This window comes from Cetorhinus maximus, chromosome 17 (assembly GCF_964194155.1).
Source record: "Cetorhinus maximus chromosome 17, sCetMax3.hap1.1, whole genome shotgun sequence".
Taxonomy (NCBI): domain Eukaryota; kingdom Metazoa; phylum Chordata; class Chondrichthyes; order Lamniformes; family Cetorhinidae; genus Cetorhinus; species Cetorhinus maximus.
In genome coordinates, this window is record NC_135895.1 from 28439485 (window position 1) to 28466926 (window position 27442).

Genomic DNA, 27442 nt, shown 5'->3' on the forward strand with positions numbered 1-27442 from the left:
TCCTCCTGATCAGGATATCTCTGCTGAAGTTCCTCTTCGCTACCCTGTCTAATGTCAGAGTAGCCTGCTCCCATTTCAACTCCCTTAGCTGGCACTCGTTTGGTCACCAGAGGTTTCTTTGCCAACTTCTTCTGCCCAAGCGATTCGAGCAGTCTGACTCTGTCTCAGGACTCCTACCTTTCACTGTTGAGAAATACAAACCTCTCAGCACCAGTGATGGCAACTCTGTGCCACTGGTTGTGCAGATGAGCATTATTCTCCTTCTAAAGTGGACCAGTGCATCCATTAGCCCTCATGACTCCCCGCTGTATTCACAACAGCTGCATCCTGATATATCCCAGACACTGCGTGTTCCTCATGCTTGCCAATTGAAAATTTGAAACTGTTCCTCTGTGGCCTGTTACTGAACTCATCAGCTCAGCGAGTACTTAATTGGAAGTGTGTAGGGTTCCAAATCCTGCCCTTCCTTTGAAAATTGCATTGTGTTCCAGACGCAGCGGGATTCAGTGATACCCACTTGGATGTGATTTTCACATTGTACCCATGCCCTTTCCTGTCCCCACCGGCAGTTAAAAATCAAGTATCATGATTCTAAAATGTTTCTGCAACTGTGTTTGATTGTTTTGGCTCTTGTAGAATTTGCTTCAGTGTAAATGGGATAGTTTGCGCAGAACTGGGACCCTGAGGAGAGCTGTGGAACTGCTACTTGCAGCAGACGTGCAATCAATGTCTGTAAACCTGCAACTATGAAGTAAATACCTGTTAGGTAAGGAATCCATAACTCCCAGCACATAAAGTGACTTTGGTAAGCCTTTCTGTTACTCAGTTCTGCGCAAACTATCATTTACACTGGTGCAAATTCCACAAGAGCCAGACCAATCAAAAACCATTGCAGATATGTTTTAGAAACATGGGGCTTGTATTTTAACTTCTGGTGGGGGAAGGAATGGGTGTGGGCATAATAATACAACCAAGAACCAGGTTGAATTATAGAAGGTTCAGAATGGAATTGAAGAAACAAATAAGAGAAGCAAAGAGAAAGCATGAAAAGAGGCTGGCAGCAAACACAAAAGGTAATCCAAAAGTCTTTATAAGCATATAAATACTAAAATTATTAGGAGAAGGAGTAGGGCCAATTGAGCACTGAAAGGGGATTTACAAATGAAGGCAGGGGGCATGGCTGAGGTATTAAATGAATACTTTCCATCTGTTGTTTCCAAGAAGAAAGATGCTGCACGGTTCATGGTGAAAGATGACACTTGATGATAATTCAGGCACTTGAAGGGTTTAAAATTGATAAGGAAGAGGTATTGGATAGGCTCTCTGACTTAAAGTGGATAAGACACCAGGATTGGATGAGATTTGTCCAAGGATACTGAGGGAAATAAGAGTGGAAGTTGTGGAATTGCAATAACTTTCCAACCTTCCTTCAACATGGGGATGGTGCCAGAGAACTAGAGAATTGCAAATGTTACACTCTTATTCAAAAAAAGGTGTAAAGATAAACCCAGCAACTATAGACGAGTCAGTTTAGCCTCAGTGATGGGGAAGCTTCTAGAAATCATAATTTGGGACAAAATTAATTCCATAGATCGCGGCATACAAGATGACCCCATTTTTCCAGTGCCAATAATTATGATTTTGCATATGCTTGGCATATAAGTGGACACACCCCTCTCCCCCTCGGCCACCCTTTCAGCTATGAAATGCTATACTTGCAGTAGTAGTCGGCCTCAATTTTTCACCCCAGAAATGCATGTTTTACTTAGCTTATCCCGTAAGTCAGCGCATAGGATTAAGCAGGTGATACAGGCTGTGTTGTAAAGATAATGTGTGGGAATTTAAGACATGCGCACACAGAGAGCTCACTGCGCATGACAATGGCAAACAGAAATGTGTCCTCCAGCAAAATGAATGAACCATCAAGCTAAAAGTTGTAATATTTGCTAACTCATGAAATCGCTGTGCTGCTGTGAGAGAATTCGGTGTTAGTGAAAATCTGGTTTGAGAATGTAAGTAGGGATCCATGCTGAAGAAGATGCCCAAGACCAAATGCGCCATGAGAACAGGAATTAACCACTGGCCTGACCTTGAAAGTTGTCCGAATGGTTACATCGTCACCAGAAATGCAATGTGTATATATACACTTAAGTGGGTCCAATCAAACCCTGAGTTGAGCAAAGATTTCAGACCAACAGCTAGTTGGTGTAGCCACTTTATGGAATGAAACAGTCTAGTGTTGTGGCAGAAACCAAGATTGCTCAGAGACTAACAAAAGACCCTGATACCAAAATTACCAGTTTCTAGCGATTCATCATCAGACAGCGGCAAAACACAAGTACTCATTAAGTTGGCAACATGGATGAAACACCTATGAATTTCAATATGCCCACCAGCCAAACTGTGGAATGGAAAGGTTTGAAAACAGTTCTAATGAAAACATCAGGACAAAAGACAAGATTCACGGTGGTACTAGCCTGCATGGCTGATGGAACAAAATTAAAGCCTATGGTAACTTTCAAACATAAAACCACACCGAACATCAAGTTCCCTTCAGGAGATATTGTGCATGTCCATGACAATAGTTGGATGGATGAAGATGGGGTGAAGTTGTGGATTGGTAATGTGTGCAATAGGCACCTTGGTGCCCTATGCAAAGAATGCACCTTATTAGTGTGGGACAAGAAATCCTGCGAAGAAATAACATCCGCATTGCAGTTATACCAGGGTGGCAGGGTGGGGGGTTCTAATATCCGTAGTTAAACCTTTAGATACATACCTCAACAAACCATTCAAGGATCATGTTTATGCTGAATGGTTAGGTGGATGGTTGACGGAGAAAAAACACCTTCACAAAGAGTGGAAATATGTGTATTGCCCTGCTTGATGTTTTGTGTTGCTTTATTATCAAATCATGTGATGGTATTTGCGAATCAAGTGTCATCAGATCATTCAGAATATCCAATTCACTGGATGGAGAGGAACATTATTTGACGTAGAGGGATGATTCTGAAACCAAAAGTGCCACATCTTATCCAGAGTGGGATCCTTACGATGAAGCCAGCCAAAATGACTCAGAACAAATTTGATGAACTCTTTGCGTTGAAAGCTGAAGACAATGAATTTGCTAGTTTTAAAACATTTTGATTGTGTTAAAGATATCTTTATACAATTAATTAAATAAATAAACCGTGCCACATTAACATGAATTACCTGTGTTATGTCTTTTTCATAATTCAAAATGGCGACCGCCCACACTAGTGGTTCCCATTTTATACTCTGCGTATATAAATTGACCCTGTTTTTGGAAGGATTTTTGGAGGCTTTGACAGTAGTTACTTGGGCAAATGCAGCCTTATTACTTGGGCAAATCCAACACAGATTTAAATGTAAATCATGTTTAACTAACTTTGTGGAGTTTTTTGAGGTTACCTCAAACCTGTTACAGAGGTTTGACGAGGGTAATGCTGTTGACGTGGTGTACATGGACCTCCAGAGGGCATTTGATGAAGTGCCGCACAGCAGACTTGTGAGCAACATTATAGACCATGGAATGAAAGGGACAGCAACATGGATACAAAATTGGCTGAGTGACAAGTAACAGAGCAGTGGTTAATGATGTTTTTTGGACTGGAGGAAGGTTTGTAGTCCCCTATGGGCGGTGTTAGGACCCCTGCTCTTCCTGATACATATAAAAAACCTAGACCTTGGTGAACAGGGCATAATTTCAAAATTTGCGGATGATATGAAACTTGGAAGCACTGTGGACTGAGAGGAGGATAGTGCAGAACTTCAAAAGGATATAGACAAGTTGGTGGAATGGGCAGACAAGTGGCAGATGAAATTTAAATGTAGAGAATTGTGAAGTGATTAACTTTGGTAGAAAGAATACTGAGATACAATATAAAATAGAGGGTACAATTCTAAAGGGATTACAGGAGCGAGGAGCCTGGATATATGTGTGCATAAATTATTGAAGGTGGCAGAACAGGTTGAAAGAGTGGTTAATAAAGCCGAGACTGCTGTATGCTGTATTAATAGGGACATAGAGTACAAAAGCGAGAAGGTTATATTAAACCTGTAAAAAAAAACATTGGTTCGCCTCAACTGGAGGTTGGCATCCAGTTCTGGGCACCACACTTAAGGATGTGAAGGCATTAAAGAGAGTGCAGAAAAGATTCACAAGAATGGTTCCAGGGATGAGAAACTTCAGTTACGTGGATAGATTGGAGACTGTTTTCCTTGCATAAAAAGTTGAGAGAGGATCGTGGATCTGGACAGAGTAGGTGGGGGAAAACTGTTCCCATTGGTGGAAGGATTGAGAACCAGAGGGCACAGATTGATGGTAATTGGAAAAAGAAACAGTGGCGACATGCAGGAAAACTTTTTCATGCAGTGAGATGTTAAGATCTGGAATGCACTGCCTGAAAGTGTGGTGGAGGCAGTTTCAATTGAGGCATTCAAGAGGGAAATGGACTATTATCTGAAAAGGAAGGATGTGCAAGGCTATGGGGAGAATTCGTTGCACCTTCAGAGAGCCAGCACATACATGATGGGCCAGGTAGTCTCCTTCTATCTGTAAGCATTCTCTGATTCTGTGTGTACCATCCACAAGATGCACTGAAGCAACTGGCCAAGCCTCCTTCGACAGCACCTTCCAAACCTACATCCTCCACCACCTAGAAAGACAAGGGTAGTGGATGCCTGGGAATGCCACCACCAGCAGGATTCTGTCTAAGTTAAACATCATCCTGACTTAAAACTATTTTGTCGTTCCTTCACCATTGCTGGAACAAAATCCTGGAACTCCCTCACTAATAGCACTGTGAGTCACTATGTGGGTGTACCTACATTAAGTGGACAGCAGCTGTTCAAGAAGCTGACTCATCTCCACCTTCTCAAGGGCAGTTGGGCATGGGTGACAAATGCTGGTTTTGCCAGGGATACTCACTTGCCATTAAACAGGAGGGGGGGGGGGAAGAAATCTAGATTTGGAATCAGTTTCACACCTATGACAGGAACAGTAAAATAAGTCGCCAGTTGGTAAATTTACCCCAGGAGCTGCCATCACCAAGACGAGCTGGCCATAAATGAAGGAATCTGTGGCGGGTGGATAATTTACGCGGTTGTTATCCTTTACCAAAATGGTGCTGGCGCGTCACCCTCTCCCCTGATGTGAGCGACGCTGGCCGCACGCGTTTCAGCACAGAAGTGCGCAGGCGCCGCCGAATTCCTCATTCGGTTGCGGGGGCGGGTCCATGCAAAGCAGCGAAGTGGCCTTGGGAAGTCAAGCGGGTCTCAGATGGAGAGCTGATTGGGGGGTGGAATTCGATGGCCAACAAACGACCAGAGGGATCGGGGAGAAGGTAGAGAATAGACGAAGAAAGAAGCAGAGCCCGAATTCCCAGTGAAACTCGAAATTCTTTTGATGGGAGAGCAGAGGGGATTTTGAGGACACCGGGGGTGGGGGGGGCAGGCCGACACCTTCCGGTGGGACAATGCGCTTCTGCGCAGGCGCCTTGGAATTGAATGCGCACGCGCGGTAGCGGTTGCCTGACTGGCACCGGAGCGTTTGATTGCAGCGTAACGGACAAATGTAATGCTGGGGGTTGGGAAAGGCAGATGGCTCCCGTTTTCAACGAATACATTTAATATAGGGGGGGTCAGGCAGAAATGCAAACTAAGAGGTAGGAAACTTTTGAGTTTTGGCATGCTAGTAAATGGCGAACTCCTCCATCCCCACCCCCAACCTACTGAATGGCCATCAGTGGAGCGGTTGCTATGTGAGCTCCAGCCCTTGAGTGTGATGAATAGCCGATTGATCTGTCAAGTGTTAAAAAGTAATGAGCAGTCACGGCCGCGGCATTAACACGTTACTGGACGATACGTCGAGTGCACCTTGGCTGCAAGAGTTGTCTGATTTAGTGATGCTGGCGCCCGACTGTCAGGTTTGAGCCACGGGCTGGGTACAGAAGGCATTTGATTAAATTCTGGAGTGTGGCGGATACAAGTGCCAATTGCAATTCGACCCAGCACTTTTTAAAAACTAGGACCAATTGCACAGAGGCTAACGGCTTGAGCATAAGCCTGGAAATTAATGAGACATTGATGTGTGCAGTATTATAGATTTGCTTGCTTTTCGATTTTCCATTATTTAAAAACGGTTGATGTAACCCAAATATCAGTTTATTCATCACGTTGAAATTAATTGTACACCCGTTTAAGGTTTGGAAGATTGTGATGTAATTGGATGCAGACCAAGTCAATGTTGTGATAATGAGGTATGAATGCTGTACGAGTATCTACTAAAGCGTTCTTCGATTCACTGCAGATTTAATGACCCGGCAGTCCTCCCCAGGGTATTTAGTCCCAGTCGGATATAAGTCATTTGGAATGTTTCCCAATTAAGATCCAGGATCTTTTCTGATTCGTATCAGTGATATTCTCCGTTAAACCACACAAATATACTTGTAGTTGATGTAGAGGATGGCTTCTTCGAATTTGCTCCTGGCTGGAAGCAACATTTACGAATGTATTTTTGTTGTAACCCAATTATGCAATTCACCTGAAATGAAAAATGGAGTAATAACATTCAAAAAATGTCTTTCGGATAATTATACTAAGTCATTAGAAGATGCTTTTGTGAAAAAAAGTAACTGAAATCACATAATCACTGAAGTGATTGTAACACGCTTGACTTGTATGCTGTAATTGAGCTGTTCCTTCAGCCAACCATGTTCTCTCCTCCCCTATCCTTCGGTTCTCCCCCTGCCCCCCACTCCCCCCTCTGCTATTTTGGAGGATGACGAAGTTCCGAGAACCTCTTCCTCTGGTTAGTTGTTTCATTGTACACCACTATTCACAGTTGGATGTGGTAGGATTTCAGAGCTTTGACTTGATGGATTGCTGAAGGGATACGTTGCTGAAGCTTGCACTCATGAGGTCAAATGCAAGAATGCCAAGAGGTATGATAATGACCAAATATTATGTTTTAGTGATGCTGATTGAGGGATATATATTTTGGCCAGGACACCTGGGATAACTTGAAATAATGTCATGGGATCTTTTATGTCATCCTGAGAGGGTGGGCAGGCTTGGTTTAGCATCGCATCTGAAAGATGGCACCTTCAATGTGCAGCATTCCTTCAGAAATGCACTGGAGTGTCAACCTAGTTTTTGTGCTTTTAAGTCCTGGAGTTGGACTTGAACCCATAACCTTCTGACTCAAAAGGTGAGAGTGCTACCAACTGAACCGCAACTGTCACTAACAAGGTTTGATGTGTTGACTGGGCTGGGTGTGCCTTTGTCTTTTAAGTGCGAAGGTCAGTCCCAGGTGATTTGTCTGGTTTTATAATTACTATATAATTATATATATAATTATTATGTGGCGGTTTGAAAAAATTGAATAGCTTGGTAGGCCATTGGAGAGGGCAGTTGAGGGTCAGCCATGTTGCTGTGGACCTGGAGCCAGATTGATTAAGGATGATAGATTTCCTTTTTTTGAACCAGATGGTTTTTTTTTAATGATAATTGCATAATTTCCTTGTCCCCATTACTGATAGCTTTTTATTCAGATTTATTGAATTAACTAAGTTTGTATTTCTCAATTGCTGTGGTGGGATTTGATCTTGTCTCTCTGGATCGTTAGTTCAGGCCATTGGAAATTATGATAAAAGCTGTATAAAACACTGGTTCAGCCTCACTTAGGACGGATGTGAAAGCATTAGAGAGGATACAGAAAAGATGAAAGAAAATGGTTCCAAGGATGAGGTACTTCAGTTCCGTAGATAGATTGGAGAAACTGGGACTGCTCTCCTGGGAGGAGAAGGTTGAGAAGAGGTTTGATAGAGATATTCAAACTGAACAGAGTCAACGGAGAGAAACTATGTTCCCATTGGTGGAAGGATTAAGAATCAGAAGGTGCAGATTTAACACGACTGGCAAAAGAAGCAATGGCAACATGAAGGCAACCTTTTTTATGCAGCGAGTGGTTGCAGAATCACAGAATCTTTACAGTGAGAGGTGGTTCGGCACATCAAGTCTGCACTGGCTCTTTGAAAGTGCATTCTACCTAGTCCTACTTTGCTGCCTTATTCCTGTAATCTTGCACATTCTTTCTTTTCTGATAGCAATCCAATTCCCTTTTGAATACCTCAATCAAACCTACTTCCACCACCCTCTCAGGAAGTTTGTTCCAGACTCCATCCACCCTCTGGGTAAAAAATTTTTTCCCCAAATCACTTTTACTCCTTTGGCCAATTATTTTGAATCTATGCCATCTAGTTTTTGATGCTGTCTTGAGTGGGAACAGTTTCTCACTATTCACCTTGTCCATATCCCTCAGGATCTTACATACCTCCATCAAGTCTCCTGGCAACTTTCTTTTCTCCCAACCTCTCCAGTCTATCCTCATAATTATAGTTCTTGATCCCTGGAATCATTCTGGTGAATCTGCTCTGTATTCTCACCAATGCCTTCACATCCTTCCTCAAGTATGGCGCCCCGAACTCCAGTACTCCAGATGAGGCAGAACTAGTGTCTTATACAAGTTCAACATGACCCCCTTACACTTGTACTCCTATTGTGTGTCCCTATTAATAAAACCTGAGATACTATCTGCTTTATTAACTGCTCTCTCAACATGCCCTGACATCTTCAATGACTTCACACCGAGGTCCCTCCGTTCCTGCACCTCCTTTAGAGTTTCTCCCTTTATTTTATACTGTCTCCATGGTCTTCCTGCCGAAATGAATCACCTCATACTTCTCTGCCACTTGTCTGCCCAATCCACCAACATGTCTATGTCCTTTTGAAATGCAAGATTGTACACAATTTTGACAACATTTCCAATCTTTGTATCATCTGCAAATGTTGAAATCATGCCCTGAACACCATAGCCTAGTTCATTAATTTTCTTTTTACTCATTCATGGAATGTGGGCAAAGCTGGCTAGGCCAGCATTTATTGCCCATCCCTAATTGCCCTTGAGGTGGTGGTGGCGAGCTTCCACCTTGAACCACTGTAGTCCCTCTGGTGCAGGTACACCCACAGTGCTGTTAGGGAGGGAGTTCCAGGATTTTGACCCAGCAACTGTGATGGAACGGCGCTATAGTTCCAAGTCAGGATGGTGTGTGGCCTGAAGGGGAACTCCAGGTGGTAGTGTTCCCATGTGTCTGCTGTCCTTGTCTTTCTAGATGGTTGTGCTCATGGGTTTGGAAGGTGCTGTCTAAGGAGGCTTGGTGAGTTCCTGCAGTGCATCTTGTAGATGGTAGACACTGCTGCCACTGCATTGGCGTTGGAGGGAGTGGATGTTTATGGATGGAGTGCCAATGAAGTGGGCTGCTTTGTCCTGGATGGTGTCAAGTTTCTTGAGTGTTGTTGGAGCTGCACTCATCCAGGCAAGTGGAGAATATTCCATCACGCTCCTGACTTGTGCCATGTAGATAGTGGACAGACTTTGGGGATCCAGGAGGTGATTTACTCACTGAAGGATTCCTAGCCTCTGACTTTTTCTTGTAGCCACAGTATTTATATGACTAGTCCTGTTCAGTTTTTGGTCAATGGTAACTCTCCAAGATGTTGATATTGGGGGATTCAGTGGTAATGCTATTGAATGTCAAGGGGTGATGGTTAATTCTTGTTGGAGATGGTCATTACCTGGCACTTGTGTGGTGTGATTGTTACTTGCCACTTGTCAGCTCAAGCCTGGTATTGTCCAGGTCTTGCTGCATTTGGACACAGACTTCTTTAGTATCTGAGGAGTCACGAATGGTGCTAGCATTATACGATCATCAGCGAACATCCCCGCTTCTGACCTTATGATGGAAGGAAGGTCATTGATGAAGATGGTTGGGCCTAGGACACTACCCTGTGGAACTCTTTCAATGATGTCTTGGAACTGAGATGATCTGACCTCCAACAACCATAACCATCTTCCTTTGTGCTAGGTATGACTTATGACTCCAACCAGCGGAAGAGTTTCCACCACGTGCCCCCCCGACTCTCATTGACTCCAATTTTGCTAGGGCACCTTGATGCCACACTCGGTTAAATGCTGCTCTGTCTGTCACATGTTGCTTCTGTTGTTTGGCATGCAAGTAGTCCTGTGTTGTAGCTTCACCAGGTTGAAACCTCATTTCTAGGTGTGCCTGGTGCTGCTCCTGCCATGCCCTCCTGTACTCTTCATTGAACCAGGGTTGATCCCCTGCTTTACGGTAATGGTAGAGTGGGAGATATGCCGGGCCATGAAGTCACAGATTGTGTTTGAGTATAATTCTGCTGCTGCTGATGGCCCACAGCGCCTCATGTTTTCCCAGTCTTGAGTTGCTAGAGCTGTTCGAAATCTCTCCCATTTAGCATGGTTGTAGTGCCATAGAACACGATGGAGGGTATCCTCAACGTGAAGACAGCAGATTTCCTTCCCTAACAGACAATAGTGAACCAGATGGTTTTTTTTTAAATGAAAATCGACAATGGTTTCATCGTCGCCATTAGACTTCTAATTCCAGATTTTTATTGAATTCAAATTTCACCATCTGTCGTGATGGGACTCAAACCAGAGCATTACCCTGGGTCTCTGGATTACTAGTCCAGTTACAATGCCACTATTCCAACGTCTCCCCCGAATATATATTGGGAAGAGCAAAGGTCCCAACACTGACCCCTGGGGAACCCCACTACAAACCTTCCTCCAATCTGAAAACCATTTATCACTGGTCTCTGTTTCCTGTCACTCAGCCAATTTCTTATCCAAGTGCCTACTTTCCCTTTTATTACATGTGCGAGAATTTTGCTCACAAGTCTGTTGTGTGGCACTGTATTAAAATGCCTTTTGAAAATCCATATACACGACATCAACAGTATTGCCCTTAACCTTCCCTGTTACCTCTTCAAAAAAAACTCCATAGAGTCATAGAGGTCTACAGCACAGAAAAAGGCCCTTTGGCCCATCGAGCCTTCGCCAGCCATACAAGTACCTAACTATTCTAATCCCATTTTCCAGCACTAGGCCCATAGCCTTGTATGCCATGGCAGCACAAGTGCACATCCAAATACTTCTTAAATGTTATGAGGGTTTCTGCCTCTACCACCCTTTCAGGCAGGGTTCCAGATTCCCACCACCCTCTGGATGAAAAAAATCTTCCTCACATCCCCTCTAACCCTCTTGCCTCTCACCTTAAATCTGCCCCCTGGTTATTGATCCCTCCACCAAGGGGAAAAGTTCCTTCCTGTCTACCCTATCTATGCCCCTCAATTTTATACACCACAATCATGTACCCCTTTAATCTACTCTGCTCCAGGGAAAATAACCCCAGCCTATCCAATCTCTCCTCATAACTAAAACTCTCAAGCCCAGGCAACATCCTGGTAAATCTCCTCTGCACTCTCTCTAGTGTAATCACATCCTTCCTACATTGCGGTTCCTAGAACTGCATGCTATACTCTAGTTGTGGCCTAACCAGCGTTTTATACAGTTCCAGCATAACCTCCTTGCTCTTATATTCTAATCCTCGGCTAATGAAGGCAAGTATCCCATATGCCTTCTTAACCAATTTATCTACCTGCCCTGCTACCTTAAGGGACCGGTGAACATGTACACCTCGGTACTTCCCAGGGTCCTACCATTCATCATTTATTCCCGTGCCTTGTTTGTCCTGTCAAAGTGCATCTCCTCACACTTAGCCAGATTAAATTCCATTTGCCACTGATCAGCCCATCTGATTATCCATTTATATCCTCCTGTAATCTAAGGCTATCCTCCTCACTATTTATCACCCCGCCGATTTTCGTGTCATCCGCGAACTTACTGATCAACCTCCCTACATTCAAGTCTAAATCGTTTATATATACCACAAACAGCAAGGGACCCAACACCGATCCCTGTGGAACCCCACTGGACACAGGCATCCAGTCACAAAAACACCCGTAAGACCATAAGACATAGGAGCAGAAATTAGGCCATTCGGCCCATCGAGTCTGCTCCGCCGTTCAATCATGGCTGATAAGTTTCTCAACCCCATTCTCCTGCCTTCTCCCCGTAACCTTTGATTCCCATACCAATCAAGAACCTATCTCGGTCTTAAATACACTCAATGACCTGGACTCCACAGCCTTCTGTGGCAATGAATTCCATAGATTCACCACTCTGTGGCTAAAGAAGTTTCTCCTCATCTCTGTTCTAAAAGGTTTTCCCTTTACTCTGAGGCTGTGCCCTCGGGTCCTAGTCTCTCCTACTAACGGAAACATGTTCCCCATGTCCACTCTATCCAGGCGTTTCAGTATTCTGTAAGTTTCAATCAGATCTTCCCTCATCCTTCTAAACTCCATCGAGTATAGACCCAGAGTCCTCAAACGTTCCTCATATGTTAAGCCTTTCATTCCTGGGATCATTCTCGTGAACCTCCTCTGGACCCTCTCCAGGGCCAGCACATCCTTCCTGAGATACGGGGCCCAAAATTGCTCACAATATTCTAAATGTGGTCTGACCAGAGCCTTATAAAGCCTCAGCAGCACATCCCTGCTTTTATATTCTAGTCCTCTCGAAATAAGTGCCAACATTGCATTTGCCTTCCTAATTACCGACTCCACCTACAAGTTAACCTTAAGAGAATCCTGGACTAGGACTCCTAAGTCCCTTTGTACTCCAGATTTCTGAATTCTCTCCCCATTGAGAAAATAGTCTATGCCTCTATTCTTCCTACCAAAGTGCATGACCTCACACTTCCCCACATTGTATTCCATCTGCCACTTCTTTGCCCATTCTCCTAACCTGTCCAAATCCTTCTGCAGCCTCCCCGCCTCCTCAATACTACCTGTCCCTCCACCTATCTTTGTTTCATCTGCAAACTTAACCAGGATGCCCTCAGTTCCTTCATCTAGATCATTAATGTATAAAGTGAAAAGCTGTGGTCTCAACACTGACCCCTGCGGAACTCTACTAGTCACCGTCTGCCATCCTGAGAAGGACCCCCTTATCCCCACTCTCTGCCTCCTGCCAGACAGCCAATCTTCTATCCATGCTTGTATCTTGCCTATAACACCATGGGCTCTTATCTTACTGAGCAGCCTCCTGTGCGGCACCTTGTCAAAGGCCTTCTGGAAGTCCAAGTAGATAACATCCATTTGCTCTTCTTTGTCTAACCTACTCATTACCTCCTCAAAGAATTCTAATAGATTTGTCAGGCATGACCTCCCCTTGATGAAACCATGCTGACTTTGCCCTATTTTACCATGCACTTCCAAGTATTCTGAAATCTCATCCTTAATCCAGATTCTAAATTCTAAATTCCCGCATGGGCCCTAGCTATGCCTGTCTCTTTATGGGGTATGTGGAACATTCCTTGTTCCAGTCCTACTCCGGCCCCCTCCCACAACTCTATCTCCGGTACATCGATGATTACTTCGGTGCTGCTTCATGCTCTCGTCGGGACCTGGAAAAATTTATTAATTTTGCTTCCAACCTCCACCTCTCCATCATTTTCACATGGTCCATCTCTGACACTTCTCTTCCCTTCCTTGACCTCTCTGTCTTAATTTCTGATGATAGACTGTCCACCAATATCCATTACAAGCCTACCGACTCCCACAGCTACCTCGACTACAGCTCCTCACACTCCGCTTCCTGTAAGGACTCCATCCCATTCTCTCAGTTCCTTCACCTCCGTCGCATCTGTTCTGATGACGCTACCTTCAAAAACAGTTCCTCTGACATGTCCTCCTTCTTCTTTAACCGAGGTTTTCCACCCACGGTCGTTGACAGGGGCCTCAACCGTGTCCGGCCCATCTCCCGCGCATCCGTCCTCACGCCTTCTCCTCCCTCCCAGAAACATGATAGGGTCCCCCTTGTCCTCACTTATCACCCCACCAGCCTCCGCATTCAAAGGATCATCCTCCGCCATTTCCGCCAACTCCAGCATGATGCCACCACCAAACACATCTTCCCTTCACCCCCCCTGGCGGCATTCCGTAGGGATCGTTCCCTCCGGGACACCCTGGTTCTCTCCTCCATCACCCCCTACTCCTCAACCCCCACCTATGGCACCTCCCCATGCCCACGCAGAAGATGCAACACCTGCCCCTTCACTTCCTCTCTCCTCACCGTCCAAGGGCCCAAACACTCCTTTCAAGTGAAGCAGCATTTCACTTGCATTTCCCCTACCTTAGCCTACTGCATTAGTTGCTCCCAATGCGGTCTCCTCTACATTGGAGAGACCAAACGCAAACTGGGCGACCGCTTTGCAGAACACCTGCGGTCTGTCCGCAAGAAAGACCCAAACCTCCCTGTCGCTTGCCATTTTAACACTCCACCTTGTTCTCTTGCCCACATGTCTGTCCTTGGCTTGCTGCATTGTTCCAGTGAAGCCCAACGCAAACTGGAGGAACAGCACCTCATCTTCCGACTAGGCACTTTACAGCCTTCTGGGCTGAATATTGAATTCAACAACTTTAGATCTTAAACTCCCTCCCCCCATCCCCACCCCGTTTCCTCCCCCTCCCTTTTGTTTTTTTCAATAATTTATATAGATTTTTCTTTTCCCACCTATTTCCATTATTTTTAAAACTACAACTAATACCTTGTCAATCTTTCCACCCCACCCCCACTAGAGCTGTACCTTGAGTGTCCTGCCATCCATTCTTAATTAGCACATTCTCTTAGATAATATCACCACCTTCAACACCTCTTTGATCCTTTTGTCTGTGACATCTTTTGATTCTTTGCTCCTATCACTGCTTGCTTGTCCCTACAACCACCCCACCCTCAACTTCTCTCCCCCCGCCCCCCACCTTAAACCAGCTTATATTTCACCCCTCTCCTAACTACACTCAGTTCTGTTGAAGGGTCATTGGACTCGAAACGTCAACTCTTTTCTTCTCCACCGATGCTGCCAGACCTGCTGAGTTTTTCCAGGTAATTTTGTTTTTGTTCTAAATTCTTACCAACGATCGAGGTCAGGCTAATCGGCCTGTAATTTCCCATCTTTTGCCTCACTCCCTTCTTAAACAAGGGGGTTACATTAGCGATTTTCCAGTCCTCTGGGACCCTCCCTGACTCCAGTGATTCCTGAAAGATCACCACTAACGCCTCCACTATCTCTTCAGCTATCTATTTCAGAACTCTGGGGTGTAATCCATCTGGTCCAGGTGATTTATCCACCTTCAGACCTTTCAGTTTTCCTAGCACCTTCTCCTTGGTAATGGCCACCATATTCACCTCTGTCCCCCGACTCTTTTGAACTTTGGGGATGTTACTCATGTCTTCTGCCGTGAAGACTGACGCAACGTACCTATTCAGTTCCTCCGCCATTTCTTTGTTCCCCGCTACTACTTCTCCAGTATCATTTTCTAGCGGCCCAACGTCCACTTTTGCCTCTCTCTTACCCTTTATATATCTAAAAAAAAACTCTTGCAATGTTCTTTTATATTACTTGGTAGTTTACCCTCATATTTAATCTTCTCCCTCCTTATTTCTTTTTTAGTTGTCCTCTGTTGGTCTTTGTGGGCTTCCCAATCCCCTGTTTTCCCACTGCTCTTCGCCGCATTGTATGCTTTCTCTTTAGCTTTTATGCTGTCCCTGACTTCCCTTGTCAGCCATGGTTGCCTCGTCCTCCCTTTAGTATGCTTCTTCTTCCTAGGGATGAATTTTTGCTGTGCCTCCCAAATTACTCCCAGAAACTCCTGCCATTGCTGTTCCACTGTCTTTCCTGCTAGGCTCATATCCCAGTCAATTCTGGCCAGCTCCTCCCTCATCCCTCTGTTGTTGCCTTTATTCAACTGTAATACTGTTACACCTGATTCCAGCTTTTTCCTTTCAAATTGCAGGGTAAATTCTATCATATTACAGTCATTTCCTCCTAAGGGTTCCTTCACCTTAAGCTCCCTTATCAAATCTGCCTCATTACACATCACTGAATCTAGAATTGCCTGTTCCCTAGTGGGCTCCACCACAAGCTGCTCCAAAAAGCCATCTCATAGACATTCCACAAATTCCTTTTCCCCACCAACCTGATTTTCCCAGTCAACCTGCATATTGAAATCCCCCATGATCACTGTAACCTTGCCTTTCTTCCACGCCTTTTCTATCTCCTGGTGTATCTTGTGCCCCACATCCTGACTACTGTTCGGAGGCCTGTACATAACTCCCATTATGGTTTTTTTTACCTTTGCGGTTCCTCAACTCTACCCACACAGATTCTACATCATCTGACCCTACGTCGTTTCTTGCTATCGATTTAATTTAATTTCTTACTATCAAAGCAACCCCACCCCTCCAAACCTGCCTATCTTTTCGATAGGATGTATATCTTTGTATATTTAGCTCCCAGTCTTGATCCCCTTACAGCCATGTCTCCGTGATGCCCACCACATCATATCTGCCAATTTCAATCTGCGCCACAAGCTCCTCGACCAGCATCCTTTGCTTCCTGCCACTCAGCCAATCCTGGATCCAATTTGCCGAATTGCCTTGGATCTGCTCTTCTGTTTCTCCCTGTCTTCTCTGGCTTCCTCTGTTTTGAGCCCCGGGTATCTGCCATAAACCTTCCTTTTTCTCTTTATTCAATCCTGTATATCCCTCGACATCCAGGGTTCCCTGGATTTGTTGGTCCCACCCTTTATCTTTACCGGAATAGGTTGGCCCTGTACTCTCCCTATTTCTTTCTTGAATGAGTACCTCTGCTCTGACGCAGATTTACCTAAAAGTAGCTGCTCCCAGTCCACTCTGGCCAAATCGTATCGGATCTTATTAAAATCGGCCTTCCCCTAATTTAGAACTCTGATTTCTGACCCATCCTTGTGCTTTTCCATAACAACCTTGAATCTAATGGATTTATGATCACTATCTGCAAAATGATCCCCCACTGATGCCTCTACCACTTGCCCGGCTTCATTCCCTAAAATTAAGTCCAGGACCGCCCCCTCTCTTGTAGGACCTTCTATGTACTTGCTTAAAAAAGCCCTCCTGGATGCATTTTAAGAAATCCCCTCCCTCTAAACCTATCACACTATGACTAACCCAGTTAATGTTGGGGAAGTTGAAATCCTCCACTATTACTACCCTATTATTTTTACACTTCTCCGAAATTTGCCTACATATCTGCTCTTCTGTTTCTCCCTGACTTCTCTGACTGTTTGGGGGCCTGTTGTACACTCCCAGCAATGTGATTGCTCCTTTTTTGTTATTAAGTTCTATCCATTTGGCTTCATTTGAGGAGCTTTCTAAGATGTCATCCCTGCTTACTGCTGTAATTGATTCCTTGAGCAATATTGCGATACCCCCTCTTTTACCTCCTTCCCTGTCTCGCTTGAAGACTCTACAACCTGGAATATTGAGCTGCCAATCCTGCCCCTTTCTCAACCATGTCTCTGTGACAGTAATGACATCATACTTCCATGTGTTAATTTGTGCCCTCAATTCACCTACCTTATTCGTCTGACTCCTTGCATTAAAATAAATACCATCCAACCTTGCCAAACTCCCTTGTGCCTTAACTGGCCTATAATTTCTATGCCTTCCAGACTTATTTGTTCTTCTAATTTTGGCTGTGCATCTCCCCCTGCTAAGCCTCCTCTCAGGACTCCACCCCCTGCCAAGTTAGTTTAAGCCCTCCCCGACAGCACTTGCAAACCTCCCCGCAAGGATGTTGGTCCCATTCCGGTTCAGGTGCAACCTGTCCGCCTTGTACAGGTCCCACCGCCCCCAGAAACGGTCCCTCTGTCCCAGAAATCTAAAGCCCTCCCGCCTGTGCCATCACTCCAGCCACACATTCATCTGGACTAACCTTCTATTTCTATACTCACTAGCGCATGGCACCAGAAGTAATCCAGAGATTACTACCTTTGAGGTCCTGTTTTTTAATCTGCTTCCTAGCTCCCTAAATTCTGCTTGCAGGACCTCATCAATCTTTCTACCTATGTCGTTTGTACCAATATGTACCACGATCTCTGTCTGTTTGCCCTCCCCCTTTAGAATGCCCTGCAGCCGTTCAGTGACATCCTTGACCCTAGCACCAGGGAGGCAACATACCATCCTGGAGTCATGCCTACGGCCACAGAAACGCCTGTCTGTCCCCCTTATTATCGAGTCTCCTACCACTATTGCTCTTCCCCTCTTTTTCCTTCCCCGCTGTGCAGCTGAGCCACTCAGTGCCATGAGCATGGCTGCACTTCCCAGAGGAACCGTCAATCTCACTGTTTTCCAACACAGAAAAACGGTTCTCGAGCGAGATGCACCCTGGGGATTTCCTGACTACCTGCCTGACACCTTTCTTCTGACTGATGGTCACCCATTCCCTCTCTGTCTACACTTCCGTAAGCTGTGGGCTGACCTAATCTAAAAACGTGCTCTCCAAGAAAATCTGAGCCTCGCAGATGCACCTCAGTGCCTCGAGCTGCCACTCAAGCTCCGAAACTTGGAGCTCAAGTTGCTGCAGCTGGTGGCACTCCACACATGGTTGGTAAGAGCGCAAGGAGTGTCTAGGACTTCCCACATGTTGCAGGCGGTACATAACATGAGACTGAGCTGCCCTGCCATGCCTCTAGTTGGAAAAAAAAACTTACTTTAAGTTAAATACAAGAAAAAAACTTAAATTATTTATGTACTTTAAATAAAAACTAGAACTCTTACCTTTCCTTAGCTTTATCTGATTTAAACTGGAGAAAAACACTTACCCGCTATTCACCAATCAGTTCTCACCTTTGTGCTGACGTCACTTTTTGAAGCTTTCCTGCACTTGCGCTGGCTCTGATCTCTCCATCGCGCTCTTGCACTGTCTTGTGATGTCACTCCTGTTATTTTCAACAAGAACTTACTGCAGGACACTCTTTTGAGACTGCTTCACCGCGATGCTGACTGCAGGACACTCTTCCCAGACTGTTCGTTAAATATGGTTTTTCATTCGTAAACCCATGCTGGCTTCCTTAATTATCTTGGACTTGTCTAAGTGACTATTGATTTTGTCCAGAACTTTAGTTTCCACAGGTTTCCCTTCTAGTGAAGTCAAAGTTACTGGTATGTAGTTCCCAGCTTTATCCTTGCACCCCTTTTTGAATAAGGGTGTAACATTCACAATTCTCTACTCTTCTGGCACTACCTCTGTGTCTATGGAAGACTGGAAGATTATCACCAGTGCCTCTGCAATTTCCATTCTCACTTCCCTCAGTACCCTTGGATGCACCTCACCCAGTCCTGGTACCTTATCAATTTGAAGTAAAGATCGCCTTTCTAACACCGCCTCCATCTCGATTATAAATTCTTCTAGTATACCGGTTACCCCCACTCTCACCTTGGCCTGGGTAGCATCTTCTTCGTTTGTAAAGACAGATGCAAAGTGCTTGTTTAATACCTCTGCTATTTTTCCTGCCTCCACGTGCAAGACCCCTTTTCAATCCCTAATCGGCCCTACTGTTTCATTTACCACCCTTTTAATATTTATATGCTTATAGAAGACCTTGGGGTTCCCTTTCATGTTAGCTACCAGTCTCTCTTCGTGCTCTCTCCTTGCTTTTCTTATTAGTTTTTTCACTTCCTCTCTGGTCCTTTTATGTTCAACCTGATTTTCCATTGTATTTTCTATCTGACATCTGTTGTGCGCGCACTTTCTTTTCATCTTCACCTCTATCTCTCTCGTCATCCAGGGAGCACTGGATTTATTTGTCCTACCTTTCCCCTGCAAGGGAGTACATCTTGACATTGCCTTCAATACTTTTTCTTTGAAGGTGACCACCGTCTTTGCCAAGATTTGATTCCAATTCATTCCACTCAGATACGTTCTCATCCCATCAAAGTTGGCTTTCCTCCAGTTAATTATCCCTGCACTGGATTGTTCCTTGTCCTTTTCCATGGCCAACCTAAATCTTAAGATTACAATGGTCACTGTCCCCTAAATGCTCTGCCACTGATATTTGATCCACTTGGACCAACTCATTTCCCAGAACCAGGCCCAAAAGTGCCTACCCTCTCATTGGACCGGAAACATACTGCTGAAGAAAATTATCTTGTCCCTCTTATCCCTTTGGACTATTCCTATTCCAGCCTATACTTGGATAATTGAAATACCCCATTATAATTCTTGCACCTCTCTGTTATTTCTTGGCAAATTTGTTTCTCTACATCCCATCCACTAGTTGATGGTCTATTTACTACACTGATCAATGTTACTGTACCTTTTTCATTCCTTACCTCTAGCCAGAGAGTTTCCGCCCTTAACCCCTCAGGAATATCACCCCTCTCTCCAGTACTGTAACGCCATCTTTATTCAATACTGCCACTCAGTCTGCCCCCTTCCCCCCCATTTCTTTCTTTCCTGTCCCTCCTAAATACCTTGTATCCAGGAATATTTAACGCCCAGTCCTGTCCTTTGAGCCAGGTCTCTGTTATAGCAACAATATCATAATTCCATTTGTCAGCCTATGCCTGTAGTTCACCAGTTTTATTAACCACACTCCTTGTATTCATGTACATTAACCATGATTTAGGCTTTCTTACTTTCCCCCTTACTCTGACCCCATCTAATGGCTTAGTATTGCCTGCTCTAATTCTATCAAACTCTCCAAGTATTCTATTTACCTTGATGCTACTCTCTGCTATATCCTCCTTATCAACTTCTCTATTTCCCACTGCCAGTTTCTTTCCTCTCCACTCTGTATTTCCCCTGAGGTTCCCATCCCCCTGTGAGTGTGGTGGATGCAGATTCCATCATGGCGTTTAAAAGGGAATTGGGATCATTATTTGAAAAGGAAAAATCTGCAGCGCTGTGGGGAAAAGGTGGGACAGTGGCACTAAGTGAATTGCTCTTGCGGAGAGTCAGCTTGGATGCGAAAGACTGAATAGCCACCTTCTGTGCTGTAACCATTCTGATATTATGATTCCGGCTCAGTAACATAAGAAATGGGAGCAGGGGTAAGCCATTAAGTCCTTCGTGCCTGCTCTACCATTCAGTATGATCATATGATCAAGGTGATCTTCTACCTCAGCTCTGCCTTCCCTATAGCCCCTAATATGCTTGGTATCCAAAAATCTATTGATTTTCATCTTGAATATATTCAATGAGTGAGCATCTGCAGCTGTCAGGGGTAGAACATTAAAAAGATACACAACCTTTTGAATGAAACAAACTTGTGTTAATTCTGTAATGATCTTATGATTATGCTACATGCCAGTAACTGTTCCAGAGGGATCAGTGCTGGGGTCTCTGTTTTGACAATTTACATTAATGATTTGGTGTTGGGAAAACTGAAGTACAATTTCAAAATTTCCAGCGGACACCAAATTGGAAGTTAATACGAAGAAAAAACATGATCAAGTACTGCAAGCTTGCAGAATGGGAGTGCAATTTGTAAAAAATTTCAATATAGATAAATGTAAGGTGGTGCACTTTGGTAACAATAAGGAGACCACAAATTGCTTGAATCAGGTAGAGGAGCAAAGGGATCTTGGGGTGCAGTACACAAATTACTAAAAGCAGCAAGCAAGAAAGCAAGCTGAGCAAAGAGGCTCTTTTCGAGAAAGACAGAATTAAAAAGCAGAAAAATTGTTTTAAAATTATATTGAACTTGGCTAGAGCACACTTGGGAACACTATGCATAGTTTTGGTCTCCATATTATACCAAGCACTGAAAGGCATTGACGAAGGTGCAGAAAAGATTCACACGTTTTAGAACTGTCCACAGAGTGGCTGTACTTACTAGGGATCGAGAACAGACTGGGGCGATAATTGACTGGGTTGGATATGTCCTATTTTTGGAGAGGATGTACCTGGGCAAGTTTGCTCATTGTCGATAAGATGCCAATGTTGCAGCTGTACTGGAACAGCTTGGCTATGGGGTGTGTGTAATGAAACAGGATTAATTAATGATCTCATAATAAAGGATCCTCTGGACAAGAGTGTTCATAACATGAATTTCACATTTAGTTTGAGGGTCTGGAACTAGTGTCTTAAATTTAAATAAAGACAATTATAAAGATATGATCCCAGGGTTGGTTACAGTGGACTGGGAATTGGGTTAAAAGGTAGGACAGTAGATGAGCAATGGCTGACATTTAAGGAGATATTTTAAAACTCTCAACAAAGATATGTTCCATTGAGGAAGAAAGACTGTGCAAGAAGGATGCACCATCCGCGGTTAACTAAGGAAGTTCAAAAAGGTACCAAATTGAAAGAATAAGACGTACAATGCTGTGACGATTAGTGGTAAGCCAGAAGATTGGGAAAATTTTAGAAACAAGCAAAAGATCATTAAAAAAAATGAAGAGGAAGAAATTAGAATATGAGAGTAAATTAGCAAAAAATCTAAAAACAGACTTTGAGAGCTTCTACAAGTATATAAGAAGTAATAGAGTAGCTAAAGTAAAGGTTGGTTCCTTAGAAGGTGAGACTGGGGAATTAAAAATGGGAAGCGAGAAAATGGCAGACTTTAAACAAGTATTTTGTATCTGTCTTCATGGTAGAAGACACAAAAAGCATCCCAAGAGTGGTAGCAAATCAAGAAGCAAAAGGAAAGGAGGAATTTAAAACAATTACAATGAAATGTATTAGGAAAACTAATGAGACTAAAGGCCGACAAGTCCCTTGGACCTGATGGCCTGCATCCTAGGTTCTTAAAAGAAGTGGCTGCGGAGATTGTGAATGCATTGACTGTAATCTTCCAAAATTGCCTAGATTCTGGGAAGATCCCTGCGGATTGGAAAACCACAAATATGTCATGTTTATGCAAGAAAGTTAGAGGGATCTTGGCATCCTCGTACATGAATTGAAAAAGTTAGCATGCAGGTACAGCAAGTAATTAGGAAGGCAAATGTAATGTTGGCCTTTGTTGCGAGGGGAATGGAGTATAGAAGTGGGGAAGTCTTGCTACAACTGTACATGGCATTGGTCAGACTGCACCTAGAGTACTGTGTATAGTTTTGGGCTCCTTATTTAAGAAAGGATATATTTGCATTGGAGGCAGTTCAAAGAAGGTTGCTTAGGTTGATCCCTGGGCTGGAGGGTCTGCCTTATCCGGAAAAGTTGAGCAGATTGGGTCTATGCTCATTGGAGTTTAGAAGAATGAAAAGTGATCTTACTAAAACATAAGATTCTGAGGGGTCTTGACAGGGTAGGTGCTGAGAGGATGTTTCCCCTCCTGGGGGAATCTAGAACTATGGGGCGCAGTTTCAAAATGAGAGGTCTCCTAATTAGACTGGGGATAAGGAGGAATTTCTTCTCTGAGGGTCATTAAGCTTTGGCATTCACTATCCCAGCAGTGGAGGCTAGCTCACTGATTATATTGATTATATTCAAAGCTGTTTTAAACATATTTTTGATCTACAAATGACTCACTTTATGGGAGGCAGGCAGGCAAGAAAACAGCTAAAGCCACAATCAGATCAGTCATGATCCTGTTGAATGATGGAGCAGGTTCGAGGGGCCAAACAGCCTACTTCTGCTCCCATTTCTATCCTGCTTATCTAGCTTTCTCCTAATTTACCTCAGTTACACCATGATAATGCATTCCACGTTCTTGCCACTCTTTGGATAAAGAAGTTTCTTCTGACTTCACTGTTGAATTTTTCTTTCTTATTCTTTCATTGTATGTGGGTGTTGCTGGCTAGGTCAGCATTTATTGACCTTGAGAAGGTGGTGGTGATCTGCTGCCTTGAAATGCTACAGTCCATGCGGTGTGGGTGCTGTCTGGAAGGGACCTCCAGGATTTTGACCGAGTGACAATGAAGGAGTGGTGATATAGGTACACGTTAGGATGGTATGTATGGCTTGGAGGGGAACTTGCAGGTGGTGGTGTTCCCATCCGTCTATCATGAATTTCTCAGTGACTATCTTTTATTTATTCCATGTAGAAATACCTCATACTTAGTTATGTTGGGAGTCTCATTACTAATATGATTTGTAATTCTGCAATAGTCATATTACCATTACACCACCATCTCCCCTTAATGTCACCAGGCTAGCAGTCCAGAGACCCAGGCTATTGCTCTGGGGAGAAGGGTTCAAATCCTACCATGTAGCTAGTGGAATTTAAATTCAATTAATAAATCTGGAATATAAAACTAGTCTCAGTAATGGTGACTATGAAACTATCATCATTTGTCATAAAAACCCAACTGGTTCGCTAATGTCCTTTAGGGAGGGAAATCTGCTGACTGTACCTGGTCTGGCCTATGTGTGACTCCAAACCCACAGCAATGTGGTTGACTGTTAACTACCTTCTGAAATGGTCTAGCAAAACACTCAGTTCAAGTGCAATTAATGCTGGGCAACAAATGCTGGCCTTGCCAGTGATGCCCACATCCCATGAAAGAACAATTAATGTAGGATTGTGGCCTTTTTTTTTGTGTTGCTAACTTGGGTTACAACTAAGGAGGTTCGAGTGGAACATAAATCCTGTCCCAAACACACAATCTCCCCCATCTGCAAGGGCAGCGGGCGCATAGGAACACCACCACCTGCAAGTTCTCCTTGAAGCCCCACATTATCCTGATTTGGAACCATATTGCCTTTGCTTCATTATCATTGGATCCTGGAACTGCATACCTAACAGCATTGTGGACTACCTTCATCACATATGGACTGCAGTGGTTTATGAAGGTGGCCCACCACTACTACCTTAAGGGCAATTAGGGATGGGTAATGTTCACATCCCATCAATGAATTAAAAATAATAGACCATTTGGGCCAATTGGCCTGCTTCTGTTTTCTGTAGCTTATAATGAAGCTATTCATTCAGGAAATTAATGGTGCGAAAAAGATCACTTCTTCAGGTATCTTATAAGGTGCTGGCTGTGGTCTAGCTTACTTAATTCCATGTCAGTGGAAAGTCTTCAGATTCACTGAGTAGCATCATTCCCCCCCCCCACCCCCATACTGGGTTGATTTTTTTTTCAGTGGAACTAGCACAAGTGAATGGGAAGTGTGACAGGGATGCATTTGCATGCCCGCATATTTTATGCCAGTTTGATTTTCTACAGGAAGTGATGAGCAATGTTGACAGAATGCGTGTATTCATTAATGCATGGGCCTCTTGTGATATTTTCTAAGAAGTGTGTACTGCGTCATCCAAGGTTTCTGTCAATTCATCCAGAGCACCAGTGAATGCCAGGGATAGCTTTTATTCCCTAACATTCAGAATTCTTATGACAGTTTTTAAAATTAATTAAGTACACAGACCATGAGCATCCCAAAATGAAAAAGAAATCGCCAAGAGTGGTTGCTGAAAATGCTTAAGTGTTGCAGACTCTATGGACTGCTACAGCAAATTTCTACATTCCCACACATACCCCTACTGCTGGTGAATTTCTAGGTGAAAGTGAGGGAAAGCCTTCTAAAGATGTTGGTATGACCTAAGACCAGAAGGTCAGCTTGGCTCAGAAGCCAACATTTGTGCTGGCTGGAGATTTATCCCAGTTCTTCAAAATCTGTAAACCAATATAATGTGATACGTGGTGAGTTCTGTTTATTCAATATTCAAATTTAAATTGTCCCATGCCCAGATTTTTCACTTATCTGCTATCTACTAAGTTGTGAACTAATGCTCTACAACTATAGTTTCTGCTATGAAACCATCTCGGGAATCTATGGAAATAATTCTCGACTTTCTGTCTGCAAATACCACTGTGGTACTTCAATTACTCCATAGTCCTATGGAAGCTTCCTTCTTTAAGCGAAAACTCCAACAAAAGAATTTTGTGCACCTTTTGAAGCAATCTGTTGTGGAATTTTAAAGGCGAAGTGCATTTTTACCTCCATCTTACCAGAGCTAATTAATTTTGCTTTTATTTTAACTAGGTGCTGTAGAATTCTGGGGATAATGTGAAGATGAGTTTGCTGGGATCTGTCCGCAATTTGTTGCTGGCACTTTGTCTGATGTTAGTCTTGGGATTTCTCTACTATTCTGCTGGGAAGTTACACATGCATGGATGGGGACAGGAAGCACGTGAGTCATAAATGTACTATTTTAAAATGTTTTTAAACCATTTTCTGATTTCCAGGATCTAGATAGAATGTACTGAAACTGTTTAAAATCCAGATTTGAGATGTCTCACTATTGAGGGGTTGTCACTTTGGGATATTTTTCCCAACTATTCAAGTTGAATGGAAGAGAATTATAGCCTTTATTTTTCAAAGTTTTGATTTATGTATTATTGGAAATATGGAAGCATATTTAATTAAACCGCATGTACTTAAACCTTTTTGTGGCCAAGGAGGAAAGTAATCCTACTCAATTTGGTTATTTCATTTCAATAATGGCATGTGTATTGTAGCAGGGTATAGGAGCTAAACTTGATGCCCTCAGAAATGGGTGCATGGAGAATAGAGCAGAAGGGAAGAAATAGAGAAGACGATTGGTCCTTCAACCATGCATAAACTGATCAATCTAAATCTAGATTTTATTTCCTAAAAATAAGCTGTACAGCTTTCACTGAGCAAATTAGATGCATCCTTATTTTTCAATCGCTACAGCTAAATGATTTGGACATCCAAATATTTCAAATCATAATGCTTTGCCCATTATAAAAACTGTATATTCTTGTAAGCATGTGAGCTGTGTGATATACTCTGGCCTTCTCTAGAATTATACCTTAATTCTTCCTGTATTTTCGGCTCCAAACCAGCGACATAGAACCATAATGATTACAGCACAAAAGGAGCCATTCAACCCATTGAATCCATGTCAGCTCTCTGCAGGAACAATTAAACCAGTCTCTCTCCCTGGCTCTTTCCCAAATAGTTTCCCTTCAGAGGTTTATCCAATTCCCTTTTGAAAGCCATGATTGAATCTGCCTGCACTACTCTTTCAAATAGTGCATTCCAGATTGTAACCTCTGCTGTGTTAAAAAGTTTTTCCTCATTTTGCTTTTGGTTATTTTGCCAGTCACTTCAAATTTGTGTCCTCTGGCTCTTCACCTTTCTGCTAATGGGAACAGTTTCTCTCTATTTACTCTGTTTAGACGCCTCATGATTTGGAACACCTCTATCAAAGCTCCTCTCAAACTTATATAAAAGCAAAATACTGCAATGCTGGAGATCTGAAATAAAAACAAAGTGCTAGAAAAACTCAGTTGGTTTGGCAGCATTTATGTAGAGGGAAGCAGAGTTAATGTTTGGAGTTCAATATGACTTTTCTTTGGAACAGTTCTGAAGCTTCTCCAGTTCCTCCTCGTAACTGAAGTCCTTCATCCCTGGATCCGTTCTTGAAAATCTTTTCTGCACCTAATGCCTTCACATCCTTCCTAAGGTGTGGTGCCCCAAATTGGACACAATATTCCACTTGAGGCCATACCAGTGTTTTATAAAGGTTCATCAAAACTTCCTCGCTTTTGTATTTACTGCCACTATTTATAAAGCTTAGGATCTCATATGCCTTTTTAGCCATTTCTCAGTCTACCTTGCCACCTTCAATGATTTGCGCATTTAATCCATCAGCCAATGTCCTTTTGAAGTCTACCATTGTC

General features: G+C 43.5%; 1 protein-coding gene across 10 annotated transcripts in view; it reads left to right on the forward strand.

The window, feature by feature from the left end:
* Nucleotides 1–27442, forward strand: part of st3gal3a (ST3 beta-galactoside alpha-2,3-sialyltransferase 3a) — a 681850-nt gene that overhangs the window by 147766 nt on the left and 506642 nt on the right. For 7 of the 10 annotated variants that reach the window (XM_078560878.1, XM_078560887.1, XM_078560883.1 and 4 more), the window contains exons 1-2: nucleotides 5249–5366; nucleotides 25776–25923. In XM_078560878.1, coding sequence (XP_078417004.1) covers nucleotides 25806–25923 — 118 coding nt within the window. In that variant the 5' untranslated portion in view covers nucleotides 5249–5366; nucleotides 25776–25805. Of the gene's footprint in view, nucleotides 1–5248; nucleotides 5367–5541; nucleotides 5688–5734; nucleotides 6282–25775; nucleotides 25924–27442 lie in introns of those variants that run through there. The other 3 variants (XM_078560879.1, XM_078560880.1, XM_078560881.1) reach the window with 3 other exon arrangements.